At 43.7% G+C, this 25,054-nt stretch overlaps 1 protein-coding gene across 4 annotated transcripts in view; it reads right to left on the bottom strand.

The window, feature by feature from the left end:
* Mylk3 (myosin light chain kinase 3) overlaps positions 1-23,787 on the bottom strand; it is a 48,909-nt gene extending 25,122 nt beyond the window's left edge. Inside the window, exons 1-3 of one of the 4 annotated variants that reach the window (XM_004873888.3) lie at positions 23,581-23,787; positions 5,036-5,126; positions 2,079-2,499 (exon numbers count right to left, since the gene is read on the bottom strand). In XM_004873888.3, the coding sequence (XP_004873945.2) occupies positions 2,079-2,499; positions 5,036-5,126; positions 23,581-23,598 (530 nt within the window). In that variant the 5' untranslated portion in view covers positions 23,599-23,787. Of the gene's footprint in view, positions 1-2,078; positions 2,500-5,035; positions 5,127-5,904; positions 5,929-10,940; positions 11,555-19,961; positions 20,141-23,580 lie in introns of those variants that run through there. The other 3 variants (XM_004873887.3, XM_004873886.3, XM_087199361.1) reach the window with 3 other exon arrangements.
* Positions 23,788-25,054: the final 1,267 nt, after the last annotated feature.

Raw genomic sequence — 25,054 nt, 5'->3', positions numbered from 1 at the left:
ACTAACCTTTGTCCCCATTTTTCTTGTAAAAACCTATACGTAATCCCCTTCAACCCCCAATGAGCCTAGCCAATCAAAATTCTACACTTCATACTTGCTAAACGTTAACCAATCATATGGCTGCTAATGACTGAAGCTTGCTGTAACCTCTATAAAAACCCTGCTAATTTGGAACTCGGGGCTCTCAATCTCGATCCGCTGTGTCGGTGACAGTTGAGAGTCCCTGCTTAAGCTTGAATAAATGACCCTCGTGTGCTTACATCGGAAACGGCCTCCTGGTGGTCTTTGGGACTTCGTAAACTGGGCACAACAACACAGGGGCACCAAGTTCCTCTGAAAAAAACCCAGGAAAGCCCAGTACCCTGCAGTGAGCTCTGGCACCAGGATATGGCCTCAGAGGGGTAGAAGGAGGGAGGGCCTGAGAGTCAGCAGGCTTCTGAGCATCCTGAGCATCAGCTACCACAATTCTACCTCCAGAACATTCAATGTAATCCTCCTGAAAGCACCACTCTTGGATTGACCCAGCCTGCCCTGTTCCTCTTCCCCATGCCCATATTATTTAGGATTTAATTAAAAGCTGGCCTGAGGAACCAGTGTGGTAGTTAGGGTCACTGATTCTGGAGACCAGTAACTGGACTCAGATCCCAATCTGAATCGCTAGGTGGTCACAGCACTCTGAGCCTGTTTCCTCTTCAGTAAAATGGGGATCAACAACCACCCCTGCTTGCTGAGCATATTGTGAGAACAAAGAGATCCCTGCAAAATGTGCCGCCCCTGCTTGGTCTGCCTGGTCAGTGGAAGTACTCTATGAGCCCCATTTTTAAATTGTTATTATTTATTTTAAGACCTGATGATTCTTTTTTTTTTTTGGTACCAGGGATTGAACTCAGCACCTTGCACTTTCAAGGCAGGAGCCAGAACCACTGAGCCAAATCCCCAGCCCGACCTGACGATTCTTAACCCTGCTCCCTGTTAGTCACCTAGAGAGTGTTTTAAAAATATATTTAAAGGGCCGAGGATTTAGCTCAGTGGTTCTGGCGCCTGCCTTGCAAGCGCAAGGTCCCAAGTTCGATCCCCGGTACCAACAAAACAAAACAAAACAAACAAACAAACAAACAAACAAACAAATATGTTTAAAATAGGACTGGGGCTATAGCTCAGTGGTAGAGTACTTGCCTAGCATGCACGAGACCCTGAGCTTGACCCCAACACTGCTTAAGAAAACAAGAAGAAAAAACAAACAAACAAACAAACAAAAACTTCAATGCCCAAGACTCACTCGAGAAGAACTGAATCACAATCTCTGGGCATCAGTGTTTCTTAAATCTCCCTAGGTAATCTAGTGGGCAGCAGGTACAAACCAGTCCTCGAAGCTCCCAAACATGGGGTTTTCTCTCCAGGAAGCTGGACTAGCCCTATGCATATGGCAGTCACTCAACACGTCTCTGGCTGGCCCACTGGCCATGCTGCAGCTGAGGCCAGCTGTTAATCTTTTCCATTTCCTGTTGGGAGCAATGCTACAGAATTCTAGGGAAAAATCATTTGATTAGGCCTAGTTCTTTCCGCCTACAGGCCAGCTATGGCATTCTGAGACATAATTCCATTTTGGCCTTGGGTCACAATGAGACTTTAGTGATCCTGTGATGCTCCAGGGCAAGACCACACCTGCGGGAGACACCCTGGGAGGAACCAAATCTTCATCTGCATAGTTTCTGGGAGGGACCAAATCTTCTTCTGCAAAGTTCCTCATTGTTCTTAGATTTCCATAGCTACCCCCCCCCCCCCGTCTTTTGTTATACCTTGTTTATCCCAATGTGAAGTACTGAAATCTACATATTCATTTGTTACTTTTGTTTCTCCCAATGTACTGAATAAATGGTGCTGCAAGCTAGGAGTCTTTGTCTTTGCTGCCCAGAGCAGCGCTGATCAGACCCAAAGCTCAGTTTCTTCTCAGTCTTATTTTTCTACCTTTCCTGCTGCCGTGGCTCACAGGAGACTAGGACTTACTGCAGAGGTTCTGGTAAGGTCCCCTTCCCCTGTTCCCTACAATTCCCCAAGCACAGAACTGCTCCTCTTACCTGCAAGGCACTTCTCCACCACTGTGAGCCATCCTGGTCAGAGGTACTGCAGACAGAGGGATGGGCCCTGACATCAACCTCATGCCCTCCTCTGAAAGCTGAGTGTCAGGCCTGCTGGATGATGCTCCTTGTCTTGCACCAGATACCACCTCCTGGCTAGTGGGAGCCTCACCAACCCTGTCAGGTGCTGCAGATGATTCCAGGCAATTCCCAGGGTTCTCACTGGATGTTTCCAGAGCTGTGGCACAGGCTTCTGTGGGCAGCAGCAGGTCACCAGGGAACATCGGTCCTGGGCTAGGAACTCCATCTTCGTGCCCTGATGAGATCCTCACCTGGGAGAGAAGGTCAGCTCCTGTCCCTGATGCCCTGATGGGGAGCAGCCTCTCCACTGTCCCATCTGGCTGATTCACCCTTTGGGTCTCTACAGGAAAACAGGCAAGGTAAAAACAATTCACACTTGGAAGAGTCTATGACAAAGATTTTGCAAAGTAAGTGGATTCATTGTCCCATGTTCGTAGTAGTCAAAGGCTGAGAATAACTTAAATGACTGTCAGGAAGTTGTCTGAAAGGGGGAGCAACCACACAATGGGATGTTGCATAGCTATAAAAAATGAGAAATTACTATCATTATAGGCAGATGTGGAATGATCTCAGAATATACTGGAAGTGAAAAGAAGGAAAGTGGAGAACTGGGATACAGAACCTGTTAGAAGCTGTTTACCTAAGAAGGGAGAACAGTGTGTGCGTGTGTGTGTGTGTGTGTGCACGCGTGTGCACGTGTGTGTGCATATAAGCACGTACAATGTGCACTAAATAGACTGGAGCTCAATGGGAAGACAAAGCTTTTTATTTTTGTTTTGTTTTGTTTTTTAGTACCACGGATCAAACTCCGGTCCTTGCACTTGAGCAGCAGATGGCAAAACCACTGAGCTAAATCCCCGGCCCAAGACAAAGATTTTTAGATGGCTATATATGGGCGAAGAAGATGGTACAGAAAACAAGGACAGAAGCTGGACTTCTTCTAATGTACCTTGCTTTGTCAATTTGACTTTGGAACGGTCAGGCTTAATTTGCCCATGACCTGTTTAATGAATATGTTGTTAAATTCCAAACTACAGTTTTTAGCAGATGAAAAAACTGCCGCCCTCAATAAAACATGCTGCTCCTCAAGATGGCTAAAAACCAGATACAAACTGAGCCATTTCTCCAGGCAGACAGAACACAGAATGGGATGTTATGGAAAAAAGATAAGACTACAAAGTATAACACAACATCTTCCTGGTGCCAAGTTACCTGGTAATATCCAGACATCTGCTTTGACTGCTGCATGGACTCCAACCACAAATATTTGCTCCAACCCCTGTACGTGACTGATCCCTTCCCAATCCCCTATAAAACTCCCTCCTTTCTCTTTGTTTGCCACTGACAGCTTTGTTGCCTTCAGTCAGCCTATACTCAAGTGAATAGTCTGTGCCTTGTTGCCTTCTACTAGCCTGCTCGGATGGTCTCATTCTTCTGCCATTTGCAACAGGAACCACGTAAATATGATAGAAAATTTTTCAATAAATGAAAATTTATTTACGTTTTGTTTTGTTTTGTTTTGTTTTGAGACAGGGTCTCACTACATAGTTCAGGCTGGCCTTGAACTCACTATGTAGCCCAGGCTGGCCTCAAACACAAGGTGATCTAGCAGCTCAGCTTCCCTAGTCCTGGGATCATAAGCATGCATCACCATACCACCATATATATATATATATTTCTGCTACATTAGGATTAGAGACAAGTTCTGTTTAGCAATGACTCCAAGAAAAGTGTTTTGGCTTTTTTATTGTTGGTTTTTTGTTTTGTTGGTACTGGGGATTGAACTCGGGACCTTGCACTTGCGAGGCAAGCGAGGTGCCATTGAGCTAAATCCCTGGCCCCTGTTTTGTTGTTGTCATTGCTTTTGGTACCAGGGATCAAACTCAAGACCTTGCACTTGCGAGGCAGGCGGCCCTGTTGTTGTTTTTTTTTTTAGTACCAGGGATCAAACTCGTGTCCTTGTGCTTGCACAGCAGGCAGCAAAACCACTGAGCTAAATCCCCAGCCCAAGGCCCTGTTGTTGTTTTAAGACAGGGTCTCGCTGTGCAGTCCAGGCAGGCCATGAACTCACTGTGCAGCCCAGCCTGGCTTCAAACTTGCAGCAATCTTCCTGTCTCAGTGTCCCAAGTGCTGGGATTACAGCCATGCACCACCATACCCAGCTAAAAAAAGTTTTTATATTTTATTTTCACATTAAAAATCAGTTGGACTTGCCTCAGCCTCAAGGTATTTATGTAAAATTAAATGAAAGCTGGCAGTAAGCTGCACTTTTTTCTACATAGGAAGTAAAGCAAAATGAAATAAAATAAAGTTTATTATTAAGTTGGTGGCATAGCCTACATGGAAAGGAGCTATTCCAAGTGATTTCTTTTTTTTTTTTTTTTTTGAGACAGCATCTCAGGCTGGCCTCAAACTCATGGTGATCCTCCAGCCTCAGCCTCCCAAGTGGCGGGATTACACGTGCGTGCCACCACACCTGGCCATGTTCCTTTTATTTTATTTTTTATTGTTTGGTACTGGGGATTGAACTCGGGACCTTGTGCTTGCAAGGCAGGCAACGGAACCACTGAGCTAAAACCCTGGCCCTGTTCCTTTTATTTTTTTAAACTGGGTCTCACTGTGTCACTCAGGCTGAATTCCTGGGCTCAAGCAATCCTCCAACTTCAGCATCATCAGTAACTGGCATGTGCCATAATGCCCAGCTCCAAGTGCTTTCAAAACATTGCAATTGACTGTGGACATCTGCAATCATGTACACATAAAGACAAAAAGAACTGCCGAAAAAGAAAAAAGCAGCTTCAACAATTTCCCATTGGTCACACTTTGGGTGATATCATTGTATTTTTATATAGGAAACAGCAAATGGGCCCACTCACCTTCCCAATGCCCCCTGATGGCAGCTTGCACTCCCCTGGTGCTCAGCCCATGCTTTGGTTTTGCTTCCTTCTCTTCCACTGGCTCTTTGTTCTAAAATAATGACCATAAAAAAATCATTGTCACCAACATCCATCAGGTCGTAAACCTTTGTTGACCACCTACCATGTGCTTAAGATAAAGGTATTTAGGTTATTAGGCATCTTGTCACAGTAATATTAGTAGGTAAATGCTATCTAAATATTATCTAAATGCCATCTAAATATTAAGGTAAATACTACTAAATATTATCATTTAGAGATAAAGGCACCAAGGCCTCCCCAAGGCTATAAAACTTAAAAGAAGAGCCCAGTTTCGAACCCAGAACTCAAGTTGTTTCCAATCCTTCTATTTATTGTTGGTGATCTGCAGGCCTAGCCCCAAACAGGGGTTCTGAATCCTGAACTCCATTAAATCCGTGCTTAGCAGGGAAGGAGTGCTGCGCCAATGACTCCGGTCTGCCCGGCAGCCTCCTCGCAGACCCCAAGGTCACTCTTTTCCAGGATGCAGTGAGGCCAGTAGCACAAACATGCCAGCTCACCTTACCCATCCTCACCACTTAGTCCAGCTCCGTAAGCTCTCTGTACCTCACGTTCACATCTGCAAACTAGGATCTATGGAGTACTCAACAGTGCTGGTGATTTTGTCCTGCTTGAAGCCAAGAGCCATCAGTGTCAAAGGAACCCACTGTGTAAAGATGGCAGGTACGGCCCCAGGGGAACTTTCAGCAGCTCTCCCTTAAATCTGAGCCTGTGCAAGACCAGAGCCTAGCATACCTGGGCTTTCAGGCTGAAACAGGGAGCTCTCAAGCAAATATCCTACACACGCTCACCTCTTGCTGGGCCGTAGCGCTTTCAGGGGCTTCAAGGTTCTGACTGGTGAAGTCCCTAATATGACTTCTGACTCCCAGGCCAGGTCACAGCAGCAGCTCTGCTCACAGCCCAGAGCCTTGGCTGGGCCCCCAGGCACGAGACACGCCAATAAGGGCCTTTCTCCTTCCATGGCCACAGAGGTCCTTAACTGGGAGCCCTGAGACCAAAAACAGCTCAGGCTTATGTTGTTTGGCTTGTGCAGCATTTTAAAAATGTTTATTTCCAACGTTAGATATCTGTGTATTTAGACTAAAATTTTAGGATCCTTGTAGGGGAGATAGAATTTGTGTGTGTGTGTGTGTCTGTTTCTCCTCAGTGTCGGGGTAGAACCCAGTGCCTTGTGCATGCTAGACAAGTGCTCTACCACTGAGCTCCATCCCCAGCCAAACTGTTCTATATTTTGATTGTGGTGGTAGTTAGCTGGGTGTACACATTTGTTGAACTGTATACTTAAAATATACATAGTTTGTGTGTGTGTGTTTGTGGCTTATTGTATATAAATCATACTTAATAAGTATTATTTTATTCTTATGCCTTAATTAAACTAATTAGAAAAAAATTCTGATTTCCTTACTTCTCTTGAAAAAAATCAAAAGATCTGGCAATTATCTATGCTCAGATAGCAAACATCAGCTAGGGCAGTTCCTGAGTTGCTTATAGACATCACTGATCACAAATGTCTTCATGGGCTGAGGGTTTGGTTTGCTGTTTTTTCCTATGCTACAGTTTCCCATTTCCTGCAGTCCTATTACCCATGCTCACCCCTTCAGGATTCCAGGACATTGAATTTTGCCCTGTGAATGGTAAGGACACAACACATGTAGACGCTCAGCCCAGTGCCTGGCATGTGGTAGGCACTTAATAAAAATGCTACCTGCTGTTGCTATGATTACCAACAATGCCATTGATGTGCCACAGACTCTGCTCAGCAAAGAGCTGTCCCTTATTCTTCTGCAGGCTTAGTCTTCTGTCCTGCCACCCCCATAGCTGGGGAGAACAGCTGGCATTTTCACAGACCTTCTCCTATTTCACCCTACCAGTAGAAGGGACTGTCCTTTGGCAGACCTTATTGCGCTCAAACTGTCCTCTCCCTCCCTCTGCTTTAGTGCACGCAAGCCTAAACACACACACGTAAACACACACAGCACATGGAGCCAGGCCTCTATTTTCAGGACTCAATTGCCTTGTTTGTGTGTGCAGAAGTAGAAGAGACCTTGAACACCATTCCAGGGGGTTGATGGTTCTGAACAGCTTGACCATGATTCTGGCCCACCCCTGGCTTGAACTTGAATTTATCTTTCCTGAGAGAACCCCTGGCTTTTAGAAATAATCTTTTTTTTTTTTTGGTACCAGGGATCGAACTTGGGACCTCGCACTTACAAGGCAGGCGCAGGAACTGAGCTAAATCCCTGGCCCTAGAAATAATCTAATTCATTGTTGCAACCAAAGTGCTGCTGAGTACTTCAAAAGATCCAAACATGACCTTTACAAAGTTCTGGAATAATTTTCACATTTAACATCCAGGGCTAGGATTTAATTCAATTCCACAGATGACTACTGTGGCCCTACTCTCTTAGAAGACACAAAGAAGGTCTCCAGAATGCCTCCATAACTCAGTTTTCAGCACTGACAATGTGTTAAATAGCTGTGGTTGGGTATCAGTTCACTATCTGTCCTCTGAACACTTTCTTCAAGACCAGCTTGGGAAGTAAAGGCTTCATATCATAGTGGGCCAACAAGCAGCTGACAACCAGTTCAGAGACTGGACTCACCTGTAGATAGTTACCAATATGTGTATGAAACCCAAGGACCAGAAAGTGACCCATGAAGTGCCCAGTGGAGCAATGCTGACAAGAAATGTAGCAAAAATCAAGAGTAGTTGTATGACTTCCCCCATCCAGAAATGCCTAAATATTTGCAACGTGACAGCTAACCTCATTAATATATAAAGAGCTCTTATAAATCTGTAAGAACAAGGCAGAAAAAAAAAAAAGGAATGAACAAAAATACAAAGAGTTTTAAATGTATAAATGATGTTCAATCTTTTAGTAAAAGAAACATAAATTACATGAAAGAAATATAAATTAAAACTACAGATATATCATTCTATCTGTTTTGGTTATGTTTGAAGTTTTCCTTAGTAAAAAGCTTTAAAAATTTTTTATGAATTCAAAAGAAGAGTTAGCTTTCAAGAGACATATAACCAACTGCCTTGTTTTGATTTGTTTCAAACAAACTATAGAAATTTTATAGAGCATAAATATGTGAACACCAACTTTGGTAATAATAGAAATTATCACCTTTTACTGGTTAGATAGAATAATCATGTATGCTTAGCTTTTTAAAAAGAGCCCATATATTTTAGATATAAACTCCGAAACGGTTTTTTTTTTTTTTCTTTTTTTTTTTTTTTGGTACCAGGGTTGAACTCAGGTCCTTGCACTTGCACAGCAGGTGGCGAAACCACTGAGCTAAATCCCTGGCTCTCTGAAATGTTTATGAAAGACAAAAGTCCTAGATTTGCTTTAAAATAATCTAGATAGGGCTAAATGGGTGGTGAATTGATGAAATGCCCTTGGTCTTCAGGCCATGATGAAGTGAGAGATAGGTCACAGGGTTCATTACACAGTGGGCCTTCTGTATCCATGGGCTCTGCAACTGAGAACGCAACCAACTTTAGATGTAACACATCTGAGGGGAAAGGCTGCATCTGTACTGAACATGTACAGACCTTTTCTTTTCATTAGTTGCAAGTAATGTAGTACAACAGCTATTTACATAGCATTTACATTGTATTATTATTGTATAAGTAATCAAGAGATGATTTCTGGATGGGGAGGTACATAAATTACATACAAATACTGTGTCATTTCATATAAGAGACTTGAACATAAGTGGATTTTAGTGTCAAATGGGGTCCAATCCCCCGTGGGTAACAAGGAATGAGTGTACTAATCTCTGCTTTTATAAATGTTTGAAGGCTTTCATATTAAAATACATCCACAATAAGGTCTTGTTTTACATTTACCAGCCAGGAAAGGAATTTTAAAAATTGGATACAATGCTTTATTAGCCACAGTGGAGGCAATAAGCACTCCCATATGTAATGGTTAGAAGGCTAAGTTGGAATAACTTTTTTCAACGTTGATTTGGCTTTAATCAATACAAGTTTACCCTTTGGTTTAGTATTTCCCCTCTTAGGAATGTATCATACAGATAAACTCATACTGTGTTCAAAGACATACATCTAAAGATATTCACTGCAGCATTATTTTTAAAAGCTAAAGATGACAAACAGTATAAACAATGATATGTGACTAGCTAGCAAATTAAGACACATTCCCCAAGATGTACTCTGCAACTTTAAGAAGTAAGAACAAGGGCCGGGGATTTGGCTCAGTGGATTCGCCGCCTACTGTGCAAGTGCAAGGACCCGAGTTCAATCCACGGTACCAAACAAACAAAAAAATAAGAACAAGAAAATTTTCTAGGTATAAATATGAAACAATGCCCAAAATACATTAAGTACAATTTTTTTTTTTGGTACTGGGGATTGAACTCAAGACCTTGTGCTTTCGAGGCAGGTGGCGGCACCACTGAGCTAAATCCCCGGCCCTAAGTAAAAATTTTTTAAAAAATCAAAGAAAGCACATTGTGGGTAATATTTGGGTGAAAACAAAACAAAGTATGAAGCCATTATTTGTATCAAAGTGCTTGCAGATGCAGAGTCTATATCTGAAAGAATTTAGAAAAATCTGGTACCTATAATTGCTTGTGGGTATAAGGGAAGTTGTCCTAGGGACAGAGGGGTGGAATAGGAGGGAAATGGATTCTTTTCATTCTACATGAGTGTTTTTCCTAGGTTTGGTTTTGTTTTTGTTTTATTTGAGGAAATAACCCACGGCATTCTGCATCATGAGTATTTTTTCTTCTGCATATTAATTTGATTTTCTTTTTAAAGCTATGAATTGGATTTATTTATTAGATTGATTTTCTTTATTGAAGCTGAGGTTGGTTATCAGTAAGCAAGAGCCACTGCAGAAGTCACTTCATCCAGCCTGGGAGACAGCTAGGGTGGGGGCTTCTCTGGGGGGTGCTGCAGGGCAGGGAGTGGGAAGGGTGAGGGCTACACAGGTGAGCTCTGGCCTGGCTGGGCTGGAAAGGCCCCCTGCTGTTTTCCTGCGACAGCCTCAGTAGCTGATAGTCAGTACAAACTGAACCCTTTTAGACCCCAACTCATTCCCTGCCAGAGGCTAGTCAGTGACAGCAGAGATCCCAAACAGTTGCTCCAGGCTGACTAAGTGTTGCTAAGTGGCTGACCCTCAGCTGTTCCCAAACAGGGTGTTTCTGCCACATACTTCACCCCCATCTTTCTCCTCCCAGCAGGTTTGATTATGAAACCTTTGGGAACAGCTGCTTCCAGAAATGTCACCCTCCACCCTTGGACTCTGGCTCCTGCCTCTGTTGTCCCCCATGGGCCACTGTCAACACTTATCTCCCCACAGGCAGCTGCTCACTCCACTCACTCTGGGACAAAGCACAAGGCTGGGACAGGAAGGGGGGATTGTGTTTCTGCTCAGGGGTAATGGACCATTCCCCATCTGTCTCCCACCCCAGGTGTGAAAGAGCAGGAAGGACCTCTGAGGGGAAGAGAAGCCCCAGAAGTGTTAAAGAAGCTTAATGCGCTCCTCTCCCTAACTATCATTGTCCCCTACATCTTGGCTGCCTGGAGCTGCCCAAGACCCCACAGTCCTGGCTAACACACTGCCTTTTCCTTTCCCTGGGAGAGCAACAGTCAGTGGACTTTCTGGAAATCCACCTGTGACCTCTAAGGTTCAATCTCTCCTTTTCTGCATCAGCAGAACACACAGGAACACAAGAAGGGGAAAGCATCCCTCTAGGTCTTCTAAGACTAGCTATCTGGCCAGAACCGCCAGTCCCCCACCACAGACACCTGAGCCTCCCTTCAAGCCAGGACAGGGAAAACAGAACCAACCTCCTCAGGGCCATCAGCCAGGCTGCCTTTCCTCCCTTGCATGATGAAATCCACCAACTTCGAGTTCTGGAACGCAGCACCCACCAGAGCAATGGCCCTGTCCAGAGCCACCACCATACTGAAGAGGGCTTCAAGCCTGGCACTATGCTGGACACCATCCTGCTGCACAGCCCTCACCAACTCCAGGACCTCAGGCCACCCAGCCTGAGCATCAGCTGGAGAAGCACAGTCAGCTCCCGCCAGGTCCAGCCCTTGAGAGGCCTCCAGTCGCTGCAGGCCTTGCTCCAGGTGGCCCATGCCCCGGCACACACAGTGCAGTTTCTCTGTGACATCTTCCTGGAAATTCAAGAGCTTGTCGACCTTCTCATTCAGCACGTTAAGCTTGTTGTCCATGGCAGTGAGGCAGGCCTTGCCCAACACTGGCAGACCTCGGGAGCCCAGACTTTCCTTGGAGGCTCCTGACATTGTGACTCAGGCTAGAGAAGGGCTAGGGCAAGGAAATAGAAAAGCCACAAATCTGTGGCTTTCACTTAGGCAGCATCTGTGAGACCATTGTCCTTGTTAGCTAACAGTCTCACCCTGCAGCTCCAACGTGCATTGACAACTGGGGCTGTGTAGGGAGCTCAGAGGGCTGGGTTCTCTCCATGCCTTTGCCTTGCTTATCTCCCACTCAGCCATGGGCTGTGAGTAACAAGCTCGGTTTGGCCCAGATCCCTTCTCCTTGGGGCCCCTTTGACATCATGGCAGTGTAGAACATTCCTCTCTTGAGAGGCTGCTGATGGGCAAACATTTTAAGAATTTTCCCAGGTTAGGCAGGGGTTCATGCAGCTGAAGCTAAAGGCTGGGAGAAAAGGGTCCTTTAGGTAACACATCTATGAGCTGGATTCTACAGCGAGGCTTCAGGGATCTCAGGCACTGAGGAGATGAAGTCCCACCCACTACATATACATCTAATTCATAATGGAGAGCAAGACAGAAATGGAAAGAAATAGAATATTCAACCAATGTCTAACTTTTGCCATGGTGAAAAATTTGATGCTTCTGCAAATTAAAAACTGTTTTGCCAATGCCTGAAACATGAGTTTAGACTGCCTGTGGGGTGAGTCTGCAGCCCCTCCCAAAAAGGGCCCTCAGTCACTAGTCACTTGTAACTTGAAATAGAACTAAGGAACAACAGCCTAGACTACTTGCCAGCTCCACCCCACAGGTCATGTTCCCTGCAAAGCCACTGGGGGTCATTTACCAGTGACCCTGTGGTCCAATAATGACTATGTAGGTATCAAGACCCATTTTCTACACTGATACAGACTCAGCAAGGTCCCGAGGACAATGAGGCTCATGTTTCCTCTGCTTTCTAAATGTTTTAGCCTCGGAAACTCATTTTGAATGAAAGTTTTATAGAAGCATCAAAAACAAATCAGAGAAGCAGAGGTGCAAGATGCTCAGGTCATCGCTGAGGTGGGACACAAGGGACCTACCTGAGTCCCAACAACACCAAAGTGAAGTCTGACTTATTCTTTTTATCTAACCCCTCATCAGGATAAAGCAGGGCACAGAGAGAAATGTGTCCAAGGTCACCCAGGCACAAGGTCTCCTGAGGATTGTTTCACCATAACCTGTGAGGTCTGCAGGTAGGATGAGGGGTGTGTTCTCCATAGTGTCCCCCTTCTGAGTAAAAGTAATTATGATACACTCTAACCTGGAAATTTGACATCCAAAAGCGCCACTCAGGGCCAGGGATTTAGCTCAGTGGTTCCGCTGCCTGCTTCGCAAGTGCAAAGTCCCGAGTTTGATCCCCGGTACCAAAAAAAAAAAAAAAAAAGCGCCACTCAGTGGCTTTGCTATTTTAAGCCACAGGTAACCTACAAATACAATGTGCTTGCTGTATAAATGCAGATTGGCCACAACTCTTTTTTCTCCATCCCCATTCTGTATTAGGATAGCTGCACCTAAGCAGCCCACATGGAAGTCCATACCATTCCTAGGTACTGGGTGTCATTGGTAGAATGACCTACGGCATTGGTGGTGAACCTGTGGCACACATAACCACAGTGGGCACCCAGAACCCTTTCTGTCAGCACACGAGCCAAGTCACCCTAGCGGCCGAGCATTAGATAACAGTTGTTTTTTCTAAACCAAAGCTTCAATATTCAGGTTTAATTGCAGTGTGGCACTTTGTGATAAATAAGTGGGTTTTGGGTTACAGTTTGGGCACTCAGTCTCTAAAAGATTTGCCATCACTGACCGAGGGCCTGCTCAAAATAGCATTAGTCTGTTTTAGCCACTGTGATTATTTACACACACACACACACACACACACACACACACACACACACACAGAGGCACGGTGGCACACACAGACAATCCCAGCACTCCAGTAGCCTGAGGCAGGAGAATCCCAAGTTTAAATTCAGCCTTAGCATTTTAGCAACTTAGTAAGACCTTGTCTCAAAATAAAAAATAAAAAAGGGTTGGGAAAGTAGCTCAGTGTAAAGGTTCAATCCTCAGTACTGCAAAAGAAGAAGGGAAGAAAAGAAAGAAGGGCAGGGGAGAAGGGAGAAAGGGAGGGAAAGAGTCCTTAGAAAAAGAAATTAGGTTGTGCAGAAGCTTTTTAATTTGATATGATTCCATTTGTTGATTCTCAGTACCATTTCCTGTGCCACTGGGGCTCTCTCTGTTTAGAAAGTCCCCTATGTCTTCAAGAGTTTTACCTATTTTATCTTCCAACAGATTGTTTCTAACATTTAGATCTTTGCTTCATTTTTATTTTGGTGAGATATATGAGTCTAGACTCAAAATCTGCATGTGCATATTTTCCCAGCACCATTTATTAAGGAAGATATCTTTCCTCCAGTGTATGCTTTCAGACCCTTTGTCAAAGATCAAACAGCTGAACGTGCCTGAGGTTCTGTTTCCTCTATTGATCCACATGTCTGTTTCCATGCCATGCTGTTTTTATTAGTAACTTTGTAATGTAACTTCAGATCTGAGAAGTTACTCCAGAAAGAATGGCTATCATGAAGAAATCAAATAATAATAAACGCTGGCAAGGCTGCGAGGAAAAAAGAATCCTTCTACATTGTTGGTGTGAATGTAAACCAGTACAACCGCTCTGGAAATCAGTATGGAGGTTGCTCAAAAAACTAAAACTGTCAATTAAAACTTTTAGTGCCATCATATTACAGTGATACATGTATACCTATGTTTATAGCAGCACAATTCATAATAGCTAGATCTTGATATGATGACTTTAACTCTTCTAGGAAGGTAGCAAGAAGGGAATAGCTGGCTCAAATGGAATTTCGAGTTTTAGTTTTCTGGAGTAACATGGAATCTCAAGTGCTGTTTTAATTTGCATTTCTCTAATGGCTAGCAACATTGAACATTTCTTCATGTATTTATTGGCTATTTGTACTTTTTCTTCAAGAAATATCTATTCATTTTAGTTGCCTGTGTTTTGATTGGGTCTTCCCAAAAGAGTTAAAAGCATCATACCACAGTGTTACCCATGTTTATAGTGCACAATTAGTAATAGCTAAACCTTGGAAACAGCCTATATGCCCATCAACAGATGAAAGGATAAATAAAATGCAGTTATTTACATACAGTGGAGTACAACTCTACTGTAAAGAAGGATAAACTTGAGGCATTTGTAGGTAAATGGGTTTAGCCTCGAGACCATAATGTTAAGTGAAATAAGACAGACACATAAATTTAAATATTGTATTGTATGGTTTCTCTTATATGAGAAACCCAAAATCTAAGTAAAGAGTAAAATAAAATAGGAAGTAGGAGATCTTTTTTAAATGGAAAGGAAAACTGGTGGAGGAGGAAGTGTAAGGAGGGGAGAGAGGGAAGGGAAATGGGATGAAAAAAGGATTGAGAGGAAAAAAATGAAAATCGAGCTTTTGCAAATGAGAAGAGAATGAAGGGATGGAAGGCTCAGGGAGGGATGGAAGGGGTAGGGGATGAAAAGAATTAAGATGTGGTTTGTACCAACTCCCCATGACAAAAGTAATCATTATGTACTGCAAACATGTGCTAATAAAAAAATTAGGGCTGGGCCAGGGATTTAGCTCAGTGGTTCCACTGCCTGCCTCGCAAGCGTAAGGTCTCAAGTTCAATCCTCAGTACCAAAAAAATAAAAAAATAAAAAAATTAGGGAACACTGTATTGCAGCCCGTCTTAGGCAGGACCCATCTGCTATACAAAAGGTACCGCATCTGAGGAGGACCACTCTTTCCCCTACAATAATTCATACTTAATACCTCCCTGTGGAACCAGGATTTCCTGACTCAAACTTTGGGAAATGGCTGCATAGATAAATCTCTACAAGTCCAAAGCCCAGCCCAGGGTCTCTCTCTCAGTTGGTGCCAATAATGTTTGTGAAATAAAGTTCCCATCAGTCTACAGAGACAGAACTCTCCAGGACAGACTTTCTACCAACACAGGCTGCTTCACTACTATCACTGCTATGGAGATCAACCAAAGGGTTGGGTTACCAAAGCTCTGGAAGATATTGAAAGTCCAAATGAAACAAACAAATGCCCCATACACAAATCTATCTCTAAAGTTAGTCGTTTAAATTACAAAAGAATTTGCCCCAAGTCTCCTTTAACCAGCAAGTGTATAAGGAAGTTCATTTACTAGCAATGGGACCTCTGAAGCCATCCACTGCTCTAGAGCCACCTCAAACCTCCCAGAGGACAGAGCAGGGCCCCTTTGGCCTGCCTACCTTGGACAAACCAACCTTCGGGCAATTCACACAGCTGGTGTTTGGTACCGTGGTACTGGAGGGATGAACTAAGGGGAGGCGCCCGGTGGAGCTGACTGTGGAGAGTCTTCTCTTGAGGGGAGGCAGTAGATTGGCTTTCCCAGAGCAGTCAAAAGTTCAGGACAGGAAACCCTGATGAGCCCCAGCAGTGTGCTCTAGGACCCTCTGTGATCCCTGTTCAAAACACACTCAAAGAAGTTCTTGAAGCTTCTCTGATGAAAAGTCATAACCAAGAAAACCAGCTTTAAATCCCTTTTGGTCCTCAGCCTTCAGGAGAAATGAGCTTGTGCACACGAGTTTCCTGAGGGCTGACTTGAGTCTTCTCCCCAACTCTCACTGATACACAGGGCACAGCAAGTATGGGGCAATGCTTCTTGGGCAATGTTACTTGTTCAGAAGATAGAGGAGGACCCACACCCCCATGATAGGAGAAGGAAGACAAGAGAAGAGGCAGCTGCACTAGACTGACATGGGGCATCAAATCCAGTAACACTTTTTTTGTTCTTGGACAGCTGGTCCACTTCTGCAAAAAGATAGGCTCCCTCTCTTGCCCAGGGTAGGCCTGGTCCAAAGAGTAGGACAAGAAAATTTGGAGTCTTGGGCCTTTATCCCATGGACCCTGGATGGAGAATGTGCAGTTATTTATTTTGTGTACTCAGTTTGTAAGTGTATCCTCTGTATTCAATAAACAGGCTGCCCTCCCCAAGGATGGCTGCCTATTCACTCCAAAAAAAAAAAAAAAAAAAAAAAAAAAAGATAGGCTGGCCTCTCTGCATGCCCTAAGGTAGGGTTAGCTTTCATGAACCTCAAGATTCTTCCCTGGTCTTCTGGTTACCTTACAATCTTGGGTTTCACGGAGTGAGAGAGATTGCAACATCTTCACTCTAAAGTGCTATCAAAACTCTGACTCAAGTTGAAAGATTGACCTCTCATATTTATCTCTTTTCTCTCCAGAGATCCAATTAGAGTGACAGTAAAGGAAGAAAATAAATACATACTGTCAATGACAAAGAGAATGGAAGAGGAGCCATTGGTGAATAAGTTTTATCAATGAATTTCTGGAAGATGGAAAGCTATTGAAGGAGAGGTAACTAGAAAAACAAGAAACAGAAAACCACAGCCTGGACCAGGAACAGATGAATACACACAATTGTAGAGCCAGTCTGCTCTATAAAAACCCAGAGAAGCCTCTGGACCCTGAGACCCCGGGTGGATCAGAAATGCAACACTGAGAAACCAAATCCTGGTCCACTCCTCTTTCCCCACACCTCTGCACAGGGGAACATGGCCAGGAACCCACCTCCCACCAGTCTATTTCTGGGTCCATATTATAATAGCTCTATGCACTGGCACTGGGGGATCCCGCAGAAGCTCCCCACTTCATCATGCTCAATAAACCAAAGCAGTTAACAAACCTTCCCCACCCACCCAGATTTTAGTACCTTATTCTGAAACATGCATAGGCAAAAAAGGATTAACAGGCACTCCAAGAAAGTCCCCAAGATAAAAAGAGGAGATTAAAAAAAATATAAAAACATAATCATGGAGGAAACAAAGAAAATGAGAAACGGAAGAAAATTTCAAAAAGGGTATCATTCATAGCCACGGGAAAGTATGTGAAAGATGATTCCATCCATTAAAAGAGGATGTTATGGAAAAACATCCCATGGAATATAAGAGAGGTCTTGAAAATTCAAAATATGAGAGTTAAATTTCAAAACTCTAAGCTATGGATTAGAAAATAACAGTATTACTTTAGAAGATGGAACTTAAAAATAAAGGCATATACATAAGGAGAGAAAAGGTGTTTGACTCTGGATCCAGCTGGTCTCATATATAATTAATTGGAATTTCAGGAATAAAAATGAGAAAAAGTGAAAGAAGTTATCAAAGAAATATTGCAATATTATGCAAATTTAGAAGGATAAATTCACCCTTTGCTCTTTTGGTTTTGTTGTCATTGTTTGTTTGTTTTGGTGCCGGGGATCGAACTGGGGTCCTTGGGCTTAGCCAACCAGGCGGTGGAACCACTGAGCTAAATCCCCAGCCTCAATTGTTGTTGTTTTTGAGCCAAGGTCTCACTATGTTGCCCAGCCTGGAACTCACAATCCTCCTACTTCAGCCTGCCAAGTAGCTAGGATTACAGGCGTGCTCCGCCACACCCCACAAGGATAAAGAAAGGATTACAAAAGCTCTCTGAAATAAAAGAAAATCACTGAAATCAGAATAACATCAGACTTCTCATCTTAAAAACTGGATGCTAGAAGATAGGTTCCATATAGAATTCTATATCAGAAAGCATTTCCCCTCAGAATTTGTCAGAGGATAGAATGAAAAGTATTATGACTTGCAAAGATCCCCAAAAATCTATGTACTCTTTGCTTTTATTTCTTCATGAACCGTTAAGGAAAGTCCTTTAATGAGAAGAGAGAGAGAGAGAGAGAGAGAGAGAGAGAGAGAGACAGAGAGAGAGAGAGAGAGGAAGAGAGGAGGAGGAAGATCAATAATTCAGGAGACAGCAACTTCTGGCCCAAAGTTGAAACAGGTGAATGAAAATTCCCCCAAAAAAGAGAATTCTGAAAGGGAAAAGACAGTATACAATATTAAGAGCATGGCTCAGACTGGGTGTAACTCCTGCATTTGCCAGTTATTAGCTAGAATTGTAGCCAGTGTTTACTTAACCTCCCTGAGTCTGCACTTCTTTTCTGTGACATAAAAATAATAACTATACATGCAGTTGCCTGGAGTTGGTGGGAGGGTTACAGGAGAATTTTTTTTTGTTTTTGTTTTTTGGTAGGGAGGATCGAACTCAGGACCTTGTGCTTGGGAGGCAGGTGGCGGAACCACTGAGCTAAATCCCTGGCCCAACAGGAGAATGTTTTAATGCCCCTAGAGCAGCGCTTGACACACAGGAAGAGCTCAGAATTTAGCCATCAGCAGGGTGATGGCAGACAGGGCAAAGGGGGAACAAAAGGAATTAGAAAGGTCAAGAAAATCAGAGTTCTTACCACAAAGAATGATATTATAATATAATAATTGATTTTGCAATGAATATTTTTAGCTATTAATACTGCAAACACTTCACTAAGTAAAAACAGCAATATAATCTATTGGAAGAGGGAGGGCAGGAAGTATAAGAGCTAAGTCTTCATTTGTCTTAATAAGAAGCCCATAGATAAGAGACAGCCAATATTGAAATATGGAGGCAAATAGAAGAAACCACTAAAAGACTTCCACATGTTTGCTCTGAGGACCAGGACAAGAAGCAGGTTAGGCAGAATTCAAGGCACAGCATCTAAGGGACATTTTATTGATTTCTGTGTTTATAACAATGCATGTGGAAATGAAGGGTCTCGTTCTAACAAAATCAAATATTATGAGCATTTTCCAAGAGAGGGGAGGCAGTTGTCTAAAAGAAACGTGCTCTTTTCTACATTATGCAAATGTTTCATGGGCCAGCTGCATACCTGGAACTAACTTCACCTCTCTGTTTTTTTTGTTGTTTTTGTTTTTGTTTGGTACTGGGGTCGAACTCAGGACCTTGCACTTGCAAGGCAGGCATGGTCCCACTGAGCTAAATCCCCAGCCGAACTTCACCTTTCTGAACACAGCTCAAGAGGCTCATAACAGCACAATATTCACAGGGCTGCCTGAGTATGATGTAAGTACAACACTCATATCATGCATTTAGCTCTTAAAACGGTAGATTAGAACTGCCATCCTCAAAACCAACCCCACTTTCTTCCCACCTCCTGCCCCAGCTGAGAAGCCCCAAGATAGTGTGCTCAACCACCTTGTTGTGGGGTAGAGAGAGCAGGAAGGGGGAGGATGGTTCTACAGTTCTAAGCCATCACCTGGCCCAGCCCAGATCCCCACCCATCTCTCCCACATGCACCCTCATTTGCCATCTATTCAGAAGGTACAAACATGCTCTCAACTGAGCTGAGCTTTTTTCAGAAAAGAAAACAGATGAAAAAGAACCTCAGGAAGCGTTGCAGAGTTTAATGAGACTTCAGGGTTAGCTGCATTTGGCATCATTTGCCCACTGCACCTCACGTTAGTTAGGAAAGGCCCAAGGTGACCATCCTCAAAATGTTCCTGGCAACCAAAGCTTTCTGTTAAGTTTCTTAGCCCAAGAGGACCTAGGTCTGGGTAACAATTGTCACCGGAGCTCCTTCAGTCCCATGACCTTCCAATTGTTCTTCAGGCTCCTACTTCAAAGCACACTGGCATGGAGCTGCTCTTACCGCAAATATCTGGGTGTAATCTGATGTCCGTTGCTGGCCTCTGGTGCTAGGACCCTGCAGTGTTGGAATGGGGCACAGAGTCCCCATCCTGCAGCAGCTGTGGCTGTGCCAGACCAGTGTTTACTCCGCCTGGAGATGGATTCTGCCCAGCTGCCTTGAGCACTGGGAATGAAGTGGGCTGGCCGGCCAGAATGGTTTCTCTGGAAGAACTCAGGGAGTAGCGATAAGCCTGGCATTTCCGCTTATCTCTGACCCTGTCCCAGGCCCCACGGTATCCAGAGGCTTCACTTGGTTATCTGCCTTGCTGGGCTGTATCTGCCTTCCTGGGGGCCTACTTCCTGCATCACTTAGCAGAGTGTTTAGCTGTGAAACAAACATTGTGAGGTCCAAGAAGGGGGAGAGAGAAGGAGTCCTAGGGCAAAACTCACCTCAGTTCAAAACCCACAATCCTGGTTCAGCGGCCCAGATGAATTGGGAATTATTGCACACCAGGACAGAAGAAAGTCTTGACCAGCAGCAGAATGAGGAGGAACTCCTGCATTTCTTCCACAGGGTTGTATGTGCCCTGGCTGGGAACTTGGGAGCCTGGTTAGTGGCCTTCAAGCTGCAAGACTCTAGTTATTGTCTCTCCAAGGAAACTACTCAGGAAGCAATGAAGGGGTACAGGATCCCCAAGAACTGGGGCAGGCTACAGTGAAGGAAGAGGAGGGTTCTCTTGGTTAGGTCATCCCAGAGTGTCCTAGGAGAGACCAAGCTCTACACACACACTGGCATACACACAGACAGACGGACACATATTACTTTGTGACCGCAGCTTGCCTAGAATAGTTGATAGGATCCAGGGAAGGGGCTGAAAGCTTTTGATAGCAGCCCACTTTTCTGAGCCTGACCAGAGCCCAGGACCTGCAAAGCTTGGAGTGAAAAGGCACTTTCCAAAGTCCATGTAAGAGCCTGGATTTAAGTTCGGGCAGCCAAATTTAAGTTTGCATAAAACTGAAAGTACTCTAAGTAAAACTTTCTCCTTTTTGTCTACAACTTGAATTTGTCTTTAGAGGGCTGCATCTGCCAACTATCAATTCAGAAACTCAATTACATTTGCAAGTTGGAACGAAACCAGCCAGTTTCATGCCAGCACGTCGCCTTGCCTGTCTACCAGTTAACACTGCCAAGGTGTTTCCATCTGTAATACTCTGACGTGTGTCCTCATGTTTGCTGCACATCTGAAGAGGATGGATTATCATCACCATTTGACTCATGAAGAGACTGCAGCTCACAGAGAGGGAACTGAGCCTCGGGCTTGGCTCTACAGTCCTGAGCTTGTGTATACCACAGTGGGGAGGGTTTCTGGAAGCCCCCTAGCCCTAACAACACATACATAGCTTTGTGACTTCATCTTATCTGCCCTAAGGTCCGGGGCTTGGGGACTGAGAGACCCCCAGGCAGTGCCATGATTGACAGTGATTGAAAAGCATTTGAGAAAATACCTGCTACAAGGTATAAATGACCATCAGGAGTCACAAGCACGAGTGGTACAACAGCTGGGCTTCCAGAGTGTCAGGTATTTACAGAAAACTTAGCTACCTGCTACCAGGCAATTCAGAGTATAAAAGGAGGCAAAGAAATTGGGAAGGACCTCTTGGAGAAAATTGAGCTCAGCCTTGAAGGATGGCTGTCACTTGGGAAGGCCAGCGAAATGCAATTCTAGTGAGGACAGAGCAAATAAAGCTCCAAGTGGTGCCTGGTCACGAGGGGTGACAGGGTAGGAGCTGTCCTCTGTTCAGGATGTCAGTGGAGGCCCAGCTGACTCAGCAAGTGGGGCCTGAGGAGGGTAGAGCAGGAAAATTAGGCAGAAACACTGAGACCCAAAACATTTAGATCCGAAGCAGCAAGACAGAGGGACAACACTCCCTGATGGAATGTTCTGAGGTGAGGAGTAACATGACAAAGTCAGTTTAAGAACTGGTGGAAGTAATTAACTGGGGAAGGGGTTTTGACTTGGAGGAGACAAAAAGCTACTTCTGGGATGCTGGAGATGTTTTCTATCTTGGGTGGTAATCACATGGGTGTGTGTGTTTGTTCAAATTTCATGGCTGTAGTGTGTGTGTCTGTGTGTGTGTATTGCACTGCATATGGTTTATGCCTTAATCAATTCCTGCTAGCATGAAAAAAAAGGGGGAAAGGAGATGGATGGGCCTGGCAGCAGAGTGCACATGGACTGGGAGGGCTAGGATCAAGCTAAGTCATCAAATGTTTACCACTTCCAGGATGTGTTCTTCCATGTTGCCAAAACACAGGAGTGCTAAGGAAGTAGAGCAATATTTAAGAGAACAAGTCTTTGAAATTTCTCCTACAAGTGCTGCCTTAAATTCCGAGGCCTTGTTCCCAACCTACACAACTGGCAACAGAAGTTTGATCTCTCCTTGTGAGCAGGAGATTCTAGGGATCTGTGACACTTTTTCCAGATCCAACAGCTGAAAACCTCACCCCAAAAGCAGGATGCAAAATAACAGTAGCTTTTGTTAGAATCCCATTTTTGTTTAAAATATGCATGGATTCAAGTATGTTTAATTCCACATGAGACATTATAGATTATCTTTATTTTCTATAGTTTTCTTATATCTTCTAAATTTTTTTTTTTGGTACTGGTGATCGAACTCAGGACCTTGTGCTTGAGCGATGGAACCACTGAGCTAAATCCCCGGCCCATCTTCTTTCTAATTTTAAAGAGAGGTGAGCTGGGAATGGTGGCACACACCTATAATCTCTTCTCTTGGGAGGCTGAGACAAGAGGATCACAAGTTTGAGCCCAGCCTGGGTAACTTAGTGATTTAGTGAGACCCCATTTCAAAAGGGAAAGTAAAAAGTAGCTCAGGGCAGAGGCCCTGGGTTCATCAATCCCCTGTACCACCACCACCACCACAACAACAACAACAAAAAAGAGTGCATGATTTGTGTTATTTAACAAAAATTGTTTTTCTCTAGTAGTCATCATTTACTGAAACCCACAGGAATTATTCTAGACAGACTATATGCACCAGAGAGAGTTTAATTAACCAAGAACACAGAATAGTAAACTCCCTCAAGGCCCTGGTTGACAGAAAACAACATTTAATAACCTTATAGGGAGGTCTGAGGTCAATTACTTGGTCCCACATTTAACAGGCTCAAGAGTCTCTTCAGACAGCAAATCTCATCGGGAAAGATGAACGCTTTGTGCTTTATTTTTTAAATAGATCCCCCATCCAACTTGGGAAGAAATGTTCCAGACTTCATGCACAATTCATAAACTATAAAGTAGAACTATTTGGGGAATTTTTTAAAAGGAAAGTTGGTAAACATTTGGGAAAAATCACTAGCAATATTATCAAATGATTTAAGCACTTGTATTATTAATCACAGCAACAGGTTTGAAAAACAGTTCTGAAGTCTGAATTACACATACAATTCCCCCAAAGCTGTACAAACCAAAGACAAATCCATGCACCTAAAACCAAGAGCTGTTCATTTTTATTGTTTTTCTTTTCTTCCTACTAGACTCTAAGAGTGTTTTCTGGAGGGTCTGCATGCCCCTAAAGCACTGCTGGAAACACAAACACATGAGTTTATCATCTGCACTTACATACCACCTTCCATCCATGGATCCCAAGTGGTCTGTCAGAAAGGTTGTTTTCGTAAATCTCCAGTGAGATGTGTAAATATTGTTACTTCCATCTTATACTCAGTCAGGCTTAAAGCGGGGGCAGCTAAGTGGCTTGTCAACAGTTATAACTCAAGACAAGATTCCTGCAAGTTGTCCTCTGGTCTCCCTTACTCAGCTGACTGTCCCTTTGAGCTTTCTTGTTGGCCTCAGTATAAAGCATGCACTAGACCATTGTTTCCCTAGTGATGGAGGTGGCATTCTATTTCCTGCCCTGAACCTGGCCCAGGGCCCTGACTACACCACATTTAGACACAAGTGCATCAGCCGTGCGTGAGTGGGGATAGTTGGGCTCCTTGGAAACCGAAGTGGCGTGTGTCAGCTGGCCGTACCCTGCTGAAAGCCACTCCAGGCCATTCTGCTAATCCTCCATCACTTGCCCAGAGTAATCCATAAGGAAAGCTATGACGTCTCTTGGAGCTGGGTAAAAAGTGTGAACAACTTCAAGGCAGCTTTCAGGGAGAAATAACCCCTAGATATCTTGGACCAGGACCCTAGGTCAGTGCAGTCCCCCTACCCCTGCTCATTTCTATGGATGACGGATCAAAATGTGCTAGTCTTGAATTATATGCCTGACAGCCAATTGGATTCACACTTAAAATTCCCAGTTGCAGTGTTTACTTTTATGTTTGTTAATTAATGTATCTTAGAATGAGAATAGCAGTCAAGTCATGGAAAATAAGAAAGTTACTTAAAAGTTACTACCTGAACCGTGTTTCTCTGATGGCTATAGTACAATTAGAAACTAGATGTGGATGCTGGAGTTGTGGGTCAGTGGCAGAGCCCTTGTTTAGCATGTACAAGGTCCTGGATTTGACCCTCAGCACTGCTAAAGAAAAAAAAATTAGAGGTGAATTATTTTTGTCAGTTCTATCATTTGGTCATATGTATTGTCAGTTTTGGTCTATCATATATGGTATCAGTTGGCCTATCATATATTGTCAGTTTTAATTTCAATTTATTTGCCTCTAAAATGCCCTGTTGACTTTATTGAGTAGCCATATACATTCTGTGAACTGGAGGCTGGGTTAGCTGAGATTCACTCGTAATCAAAATACCTCATCTCTGATGAGCATTTATCATGTGCCGGCCACCCTACCAAGCATTTAAAATGTATTAGTTTTTAAGACACTAGATATGTACCATTCATATCTTCATTTTAAAAGAGCCACACAATTATCCCAATAGTTCCAGTTACTCAAGAGGCTGAAACAGGAGCGTTGCTTCAGCCAAGAAATTTGAGGCCAGCTTGGGCAACATAAAAAGATCCTATCTCCTTCCACCTGCCAAAAAAACACCAAAATAGTTAAACAAATAAATAACTTCCATTTTACAGATCAGGAAATGGAGGCTTAGAGAGGTCACAAAGTCACTGTATCAGTTTCCTATAGCTGCC

Source organism: Heterocephalus glaber, unplaced genomic scaffold (assembly GCF_053883595.1).
Source record: "Heterocephalus glaber isolate CG9 unplaced genomic scaffold, H.glaber_assembly_v1.0 deba00001707, whole genome shotgun sequence".
Lineage (NCBI taxonomy): Eukaryota > Metazoa > Chordata > Mammalia > Rodentia > Bathyergidae > Heterocephalus > Heterocephalus glaber.
Note: the sequence above shows the minus strand (reverse complement) of the source record. Positions and strands in the feature narration are given on the sequence as shown.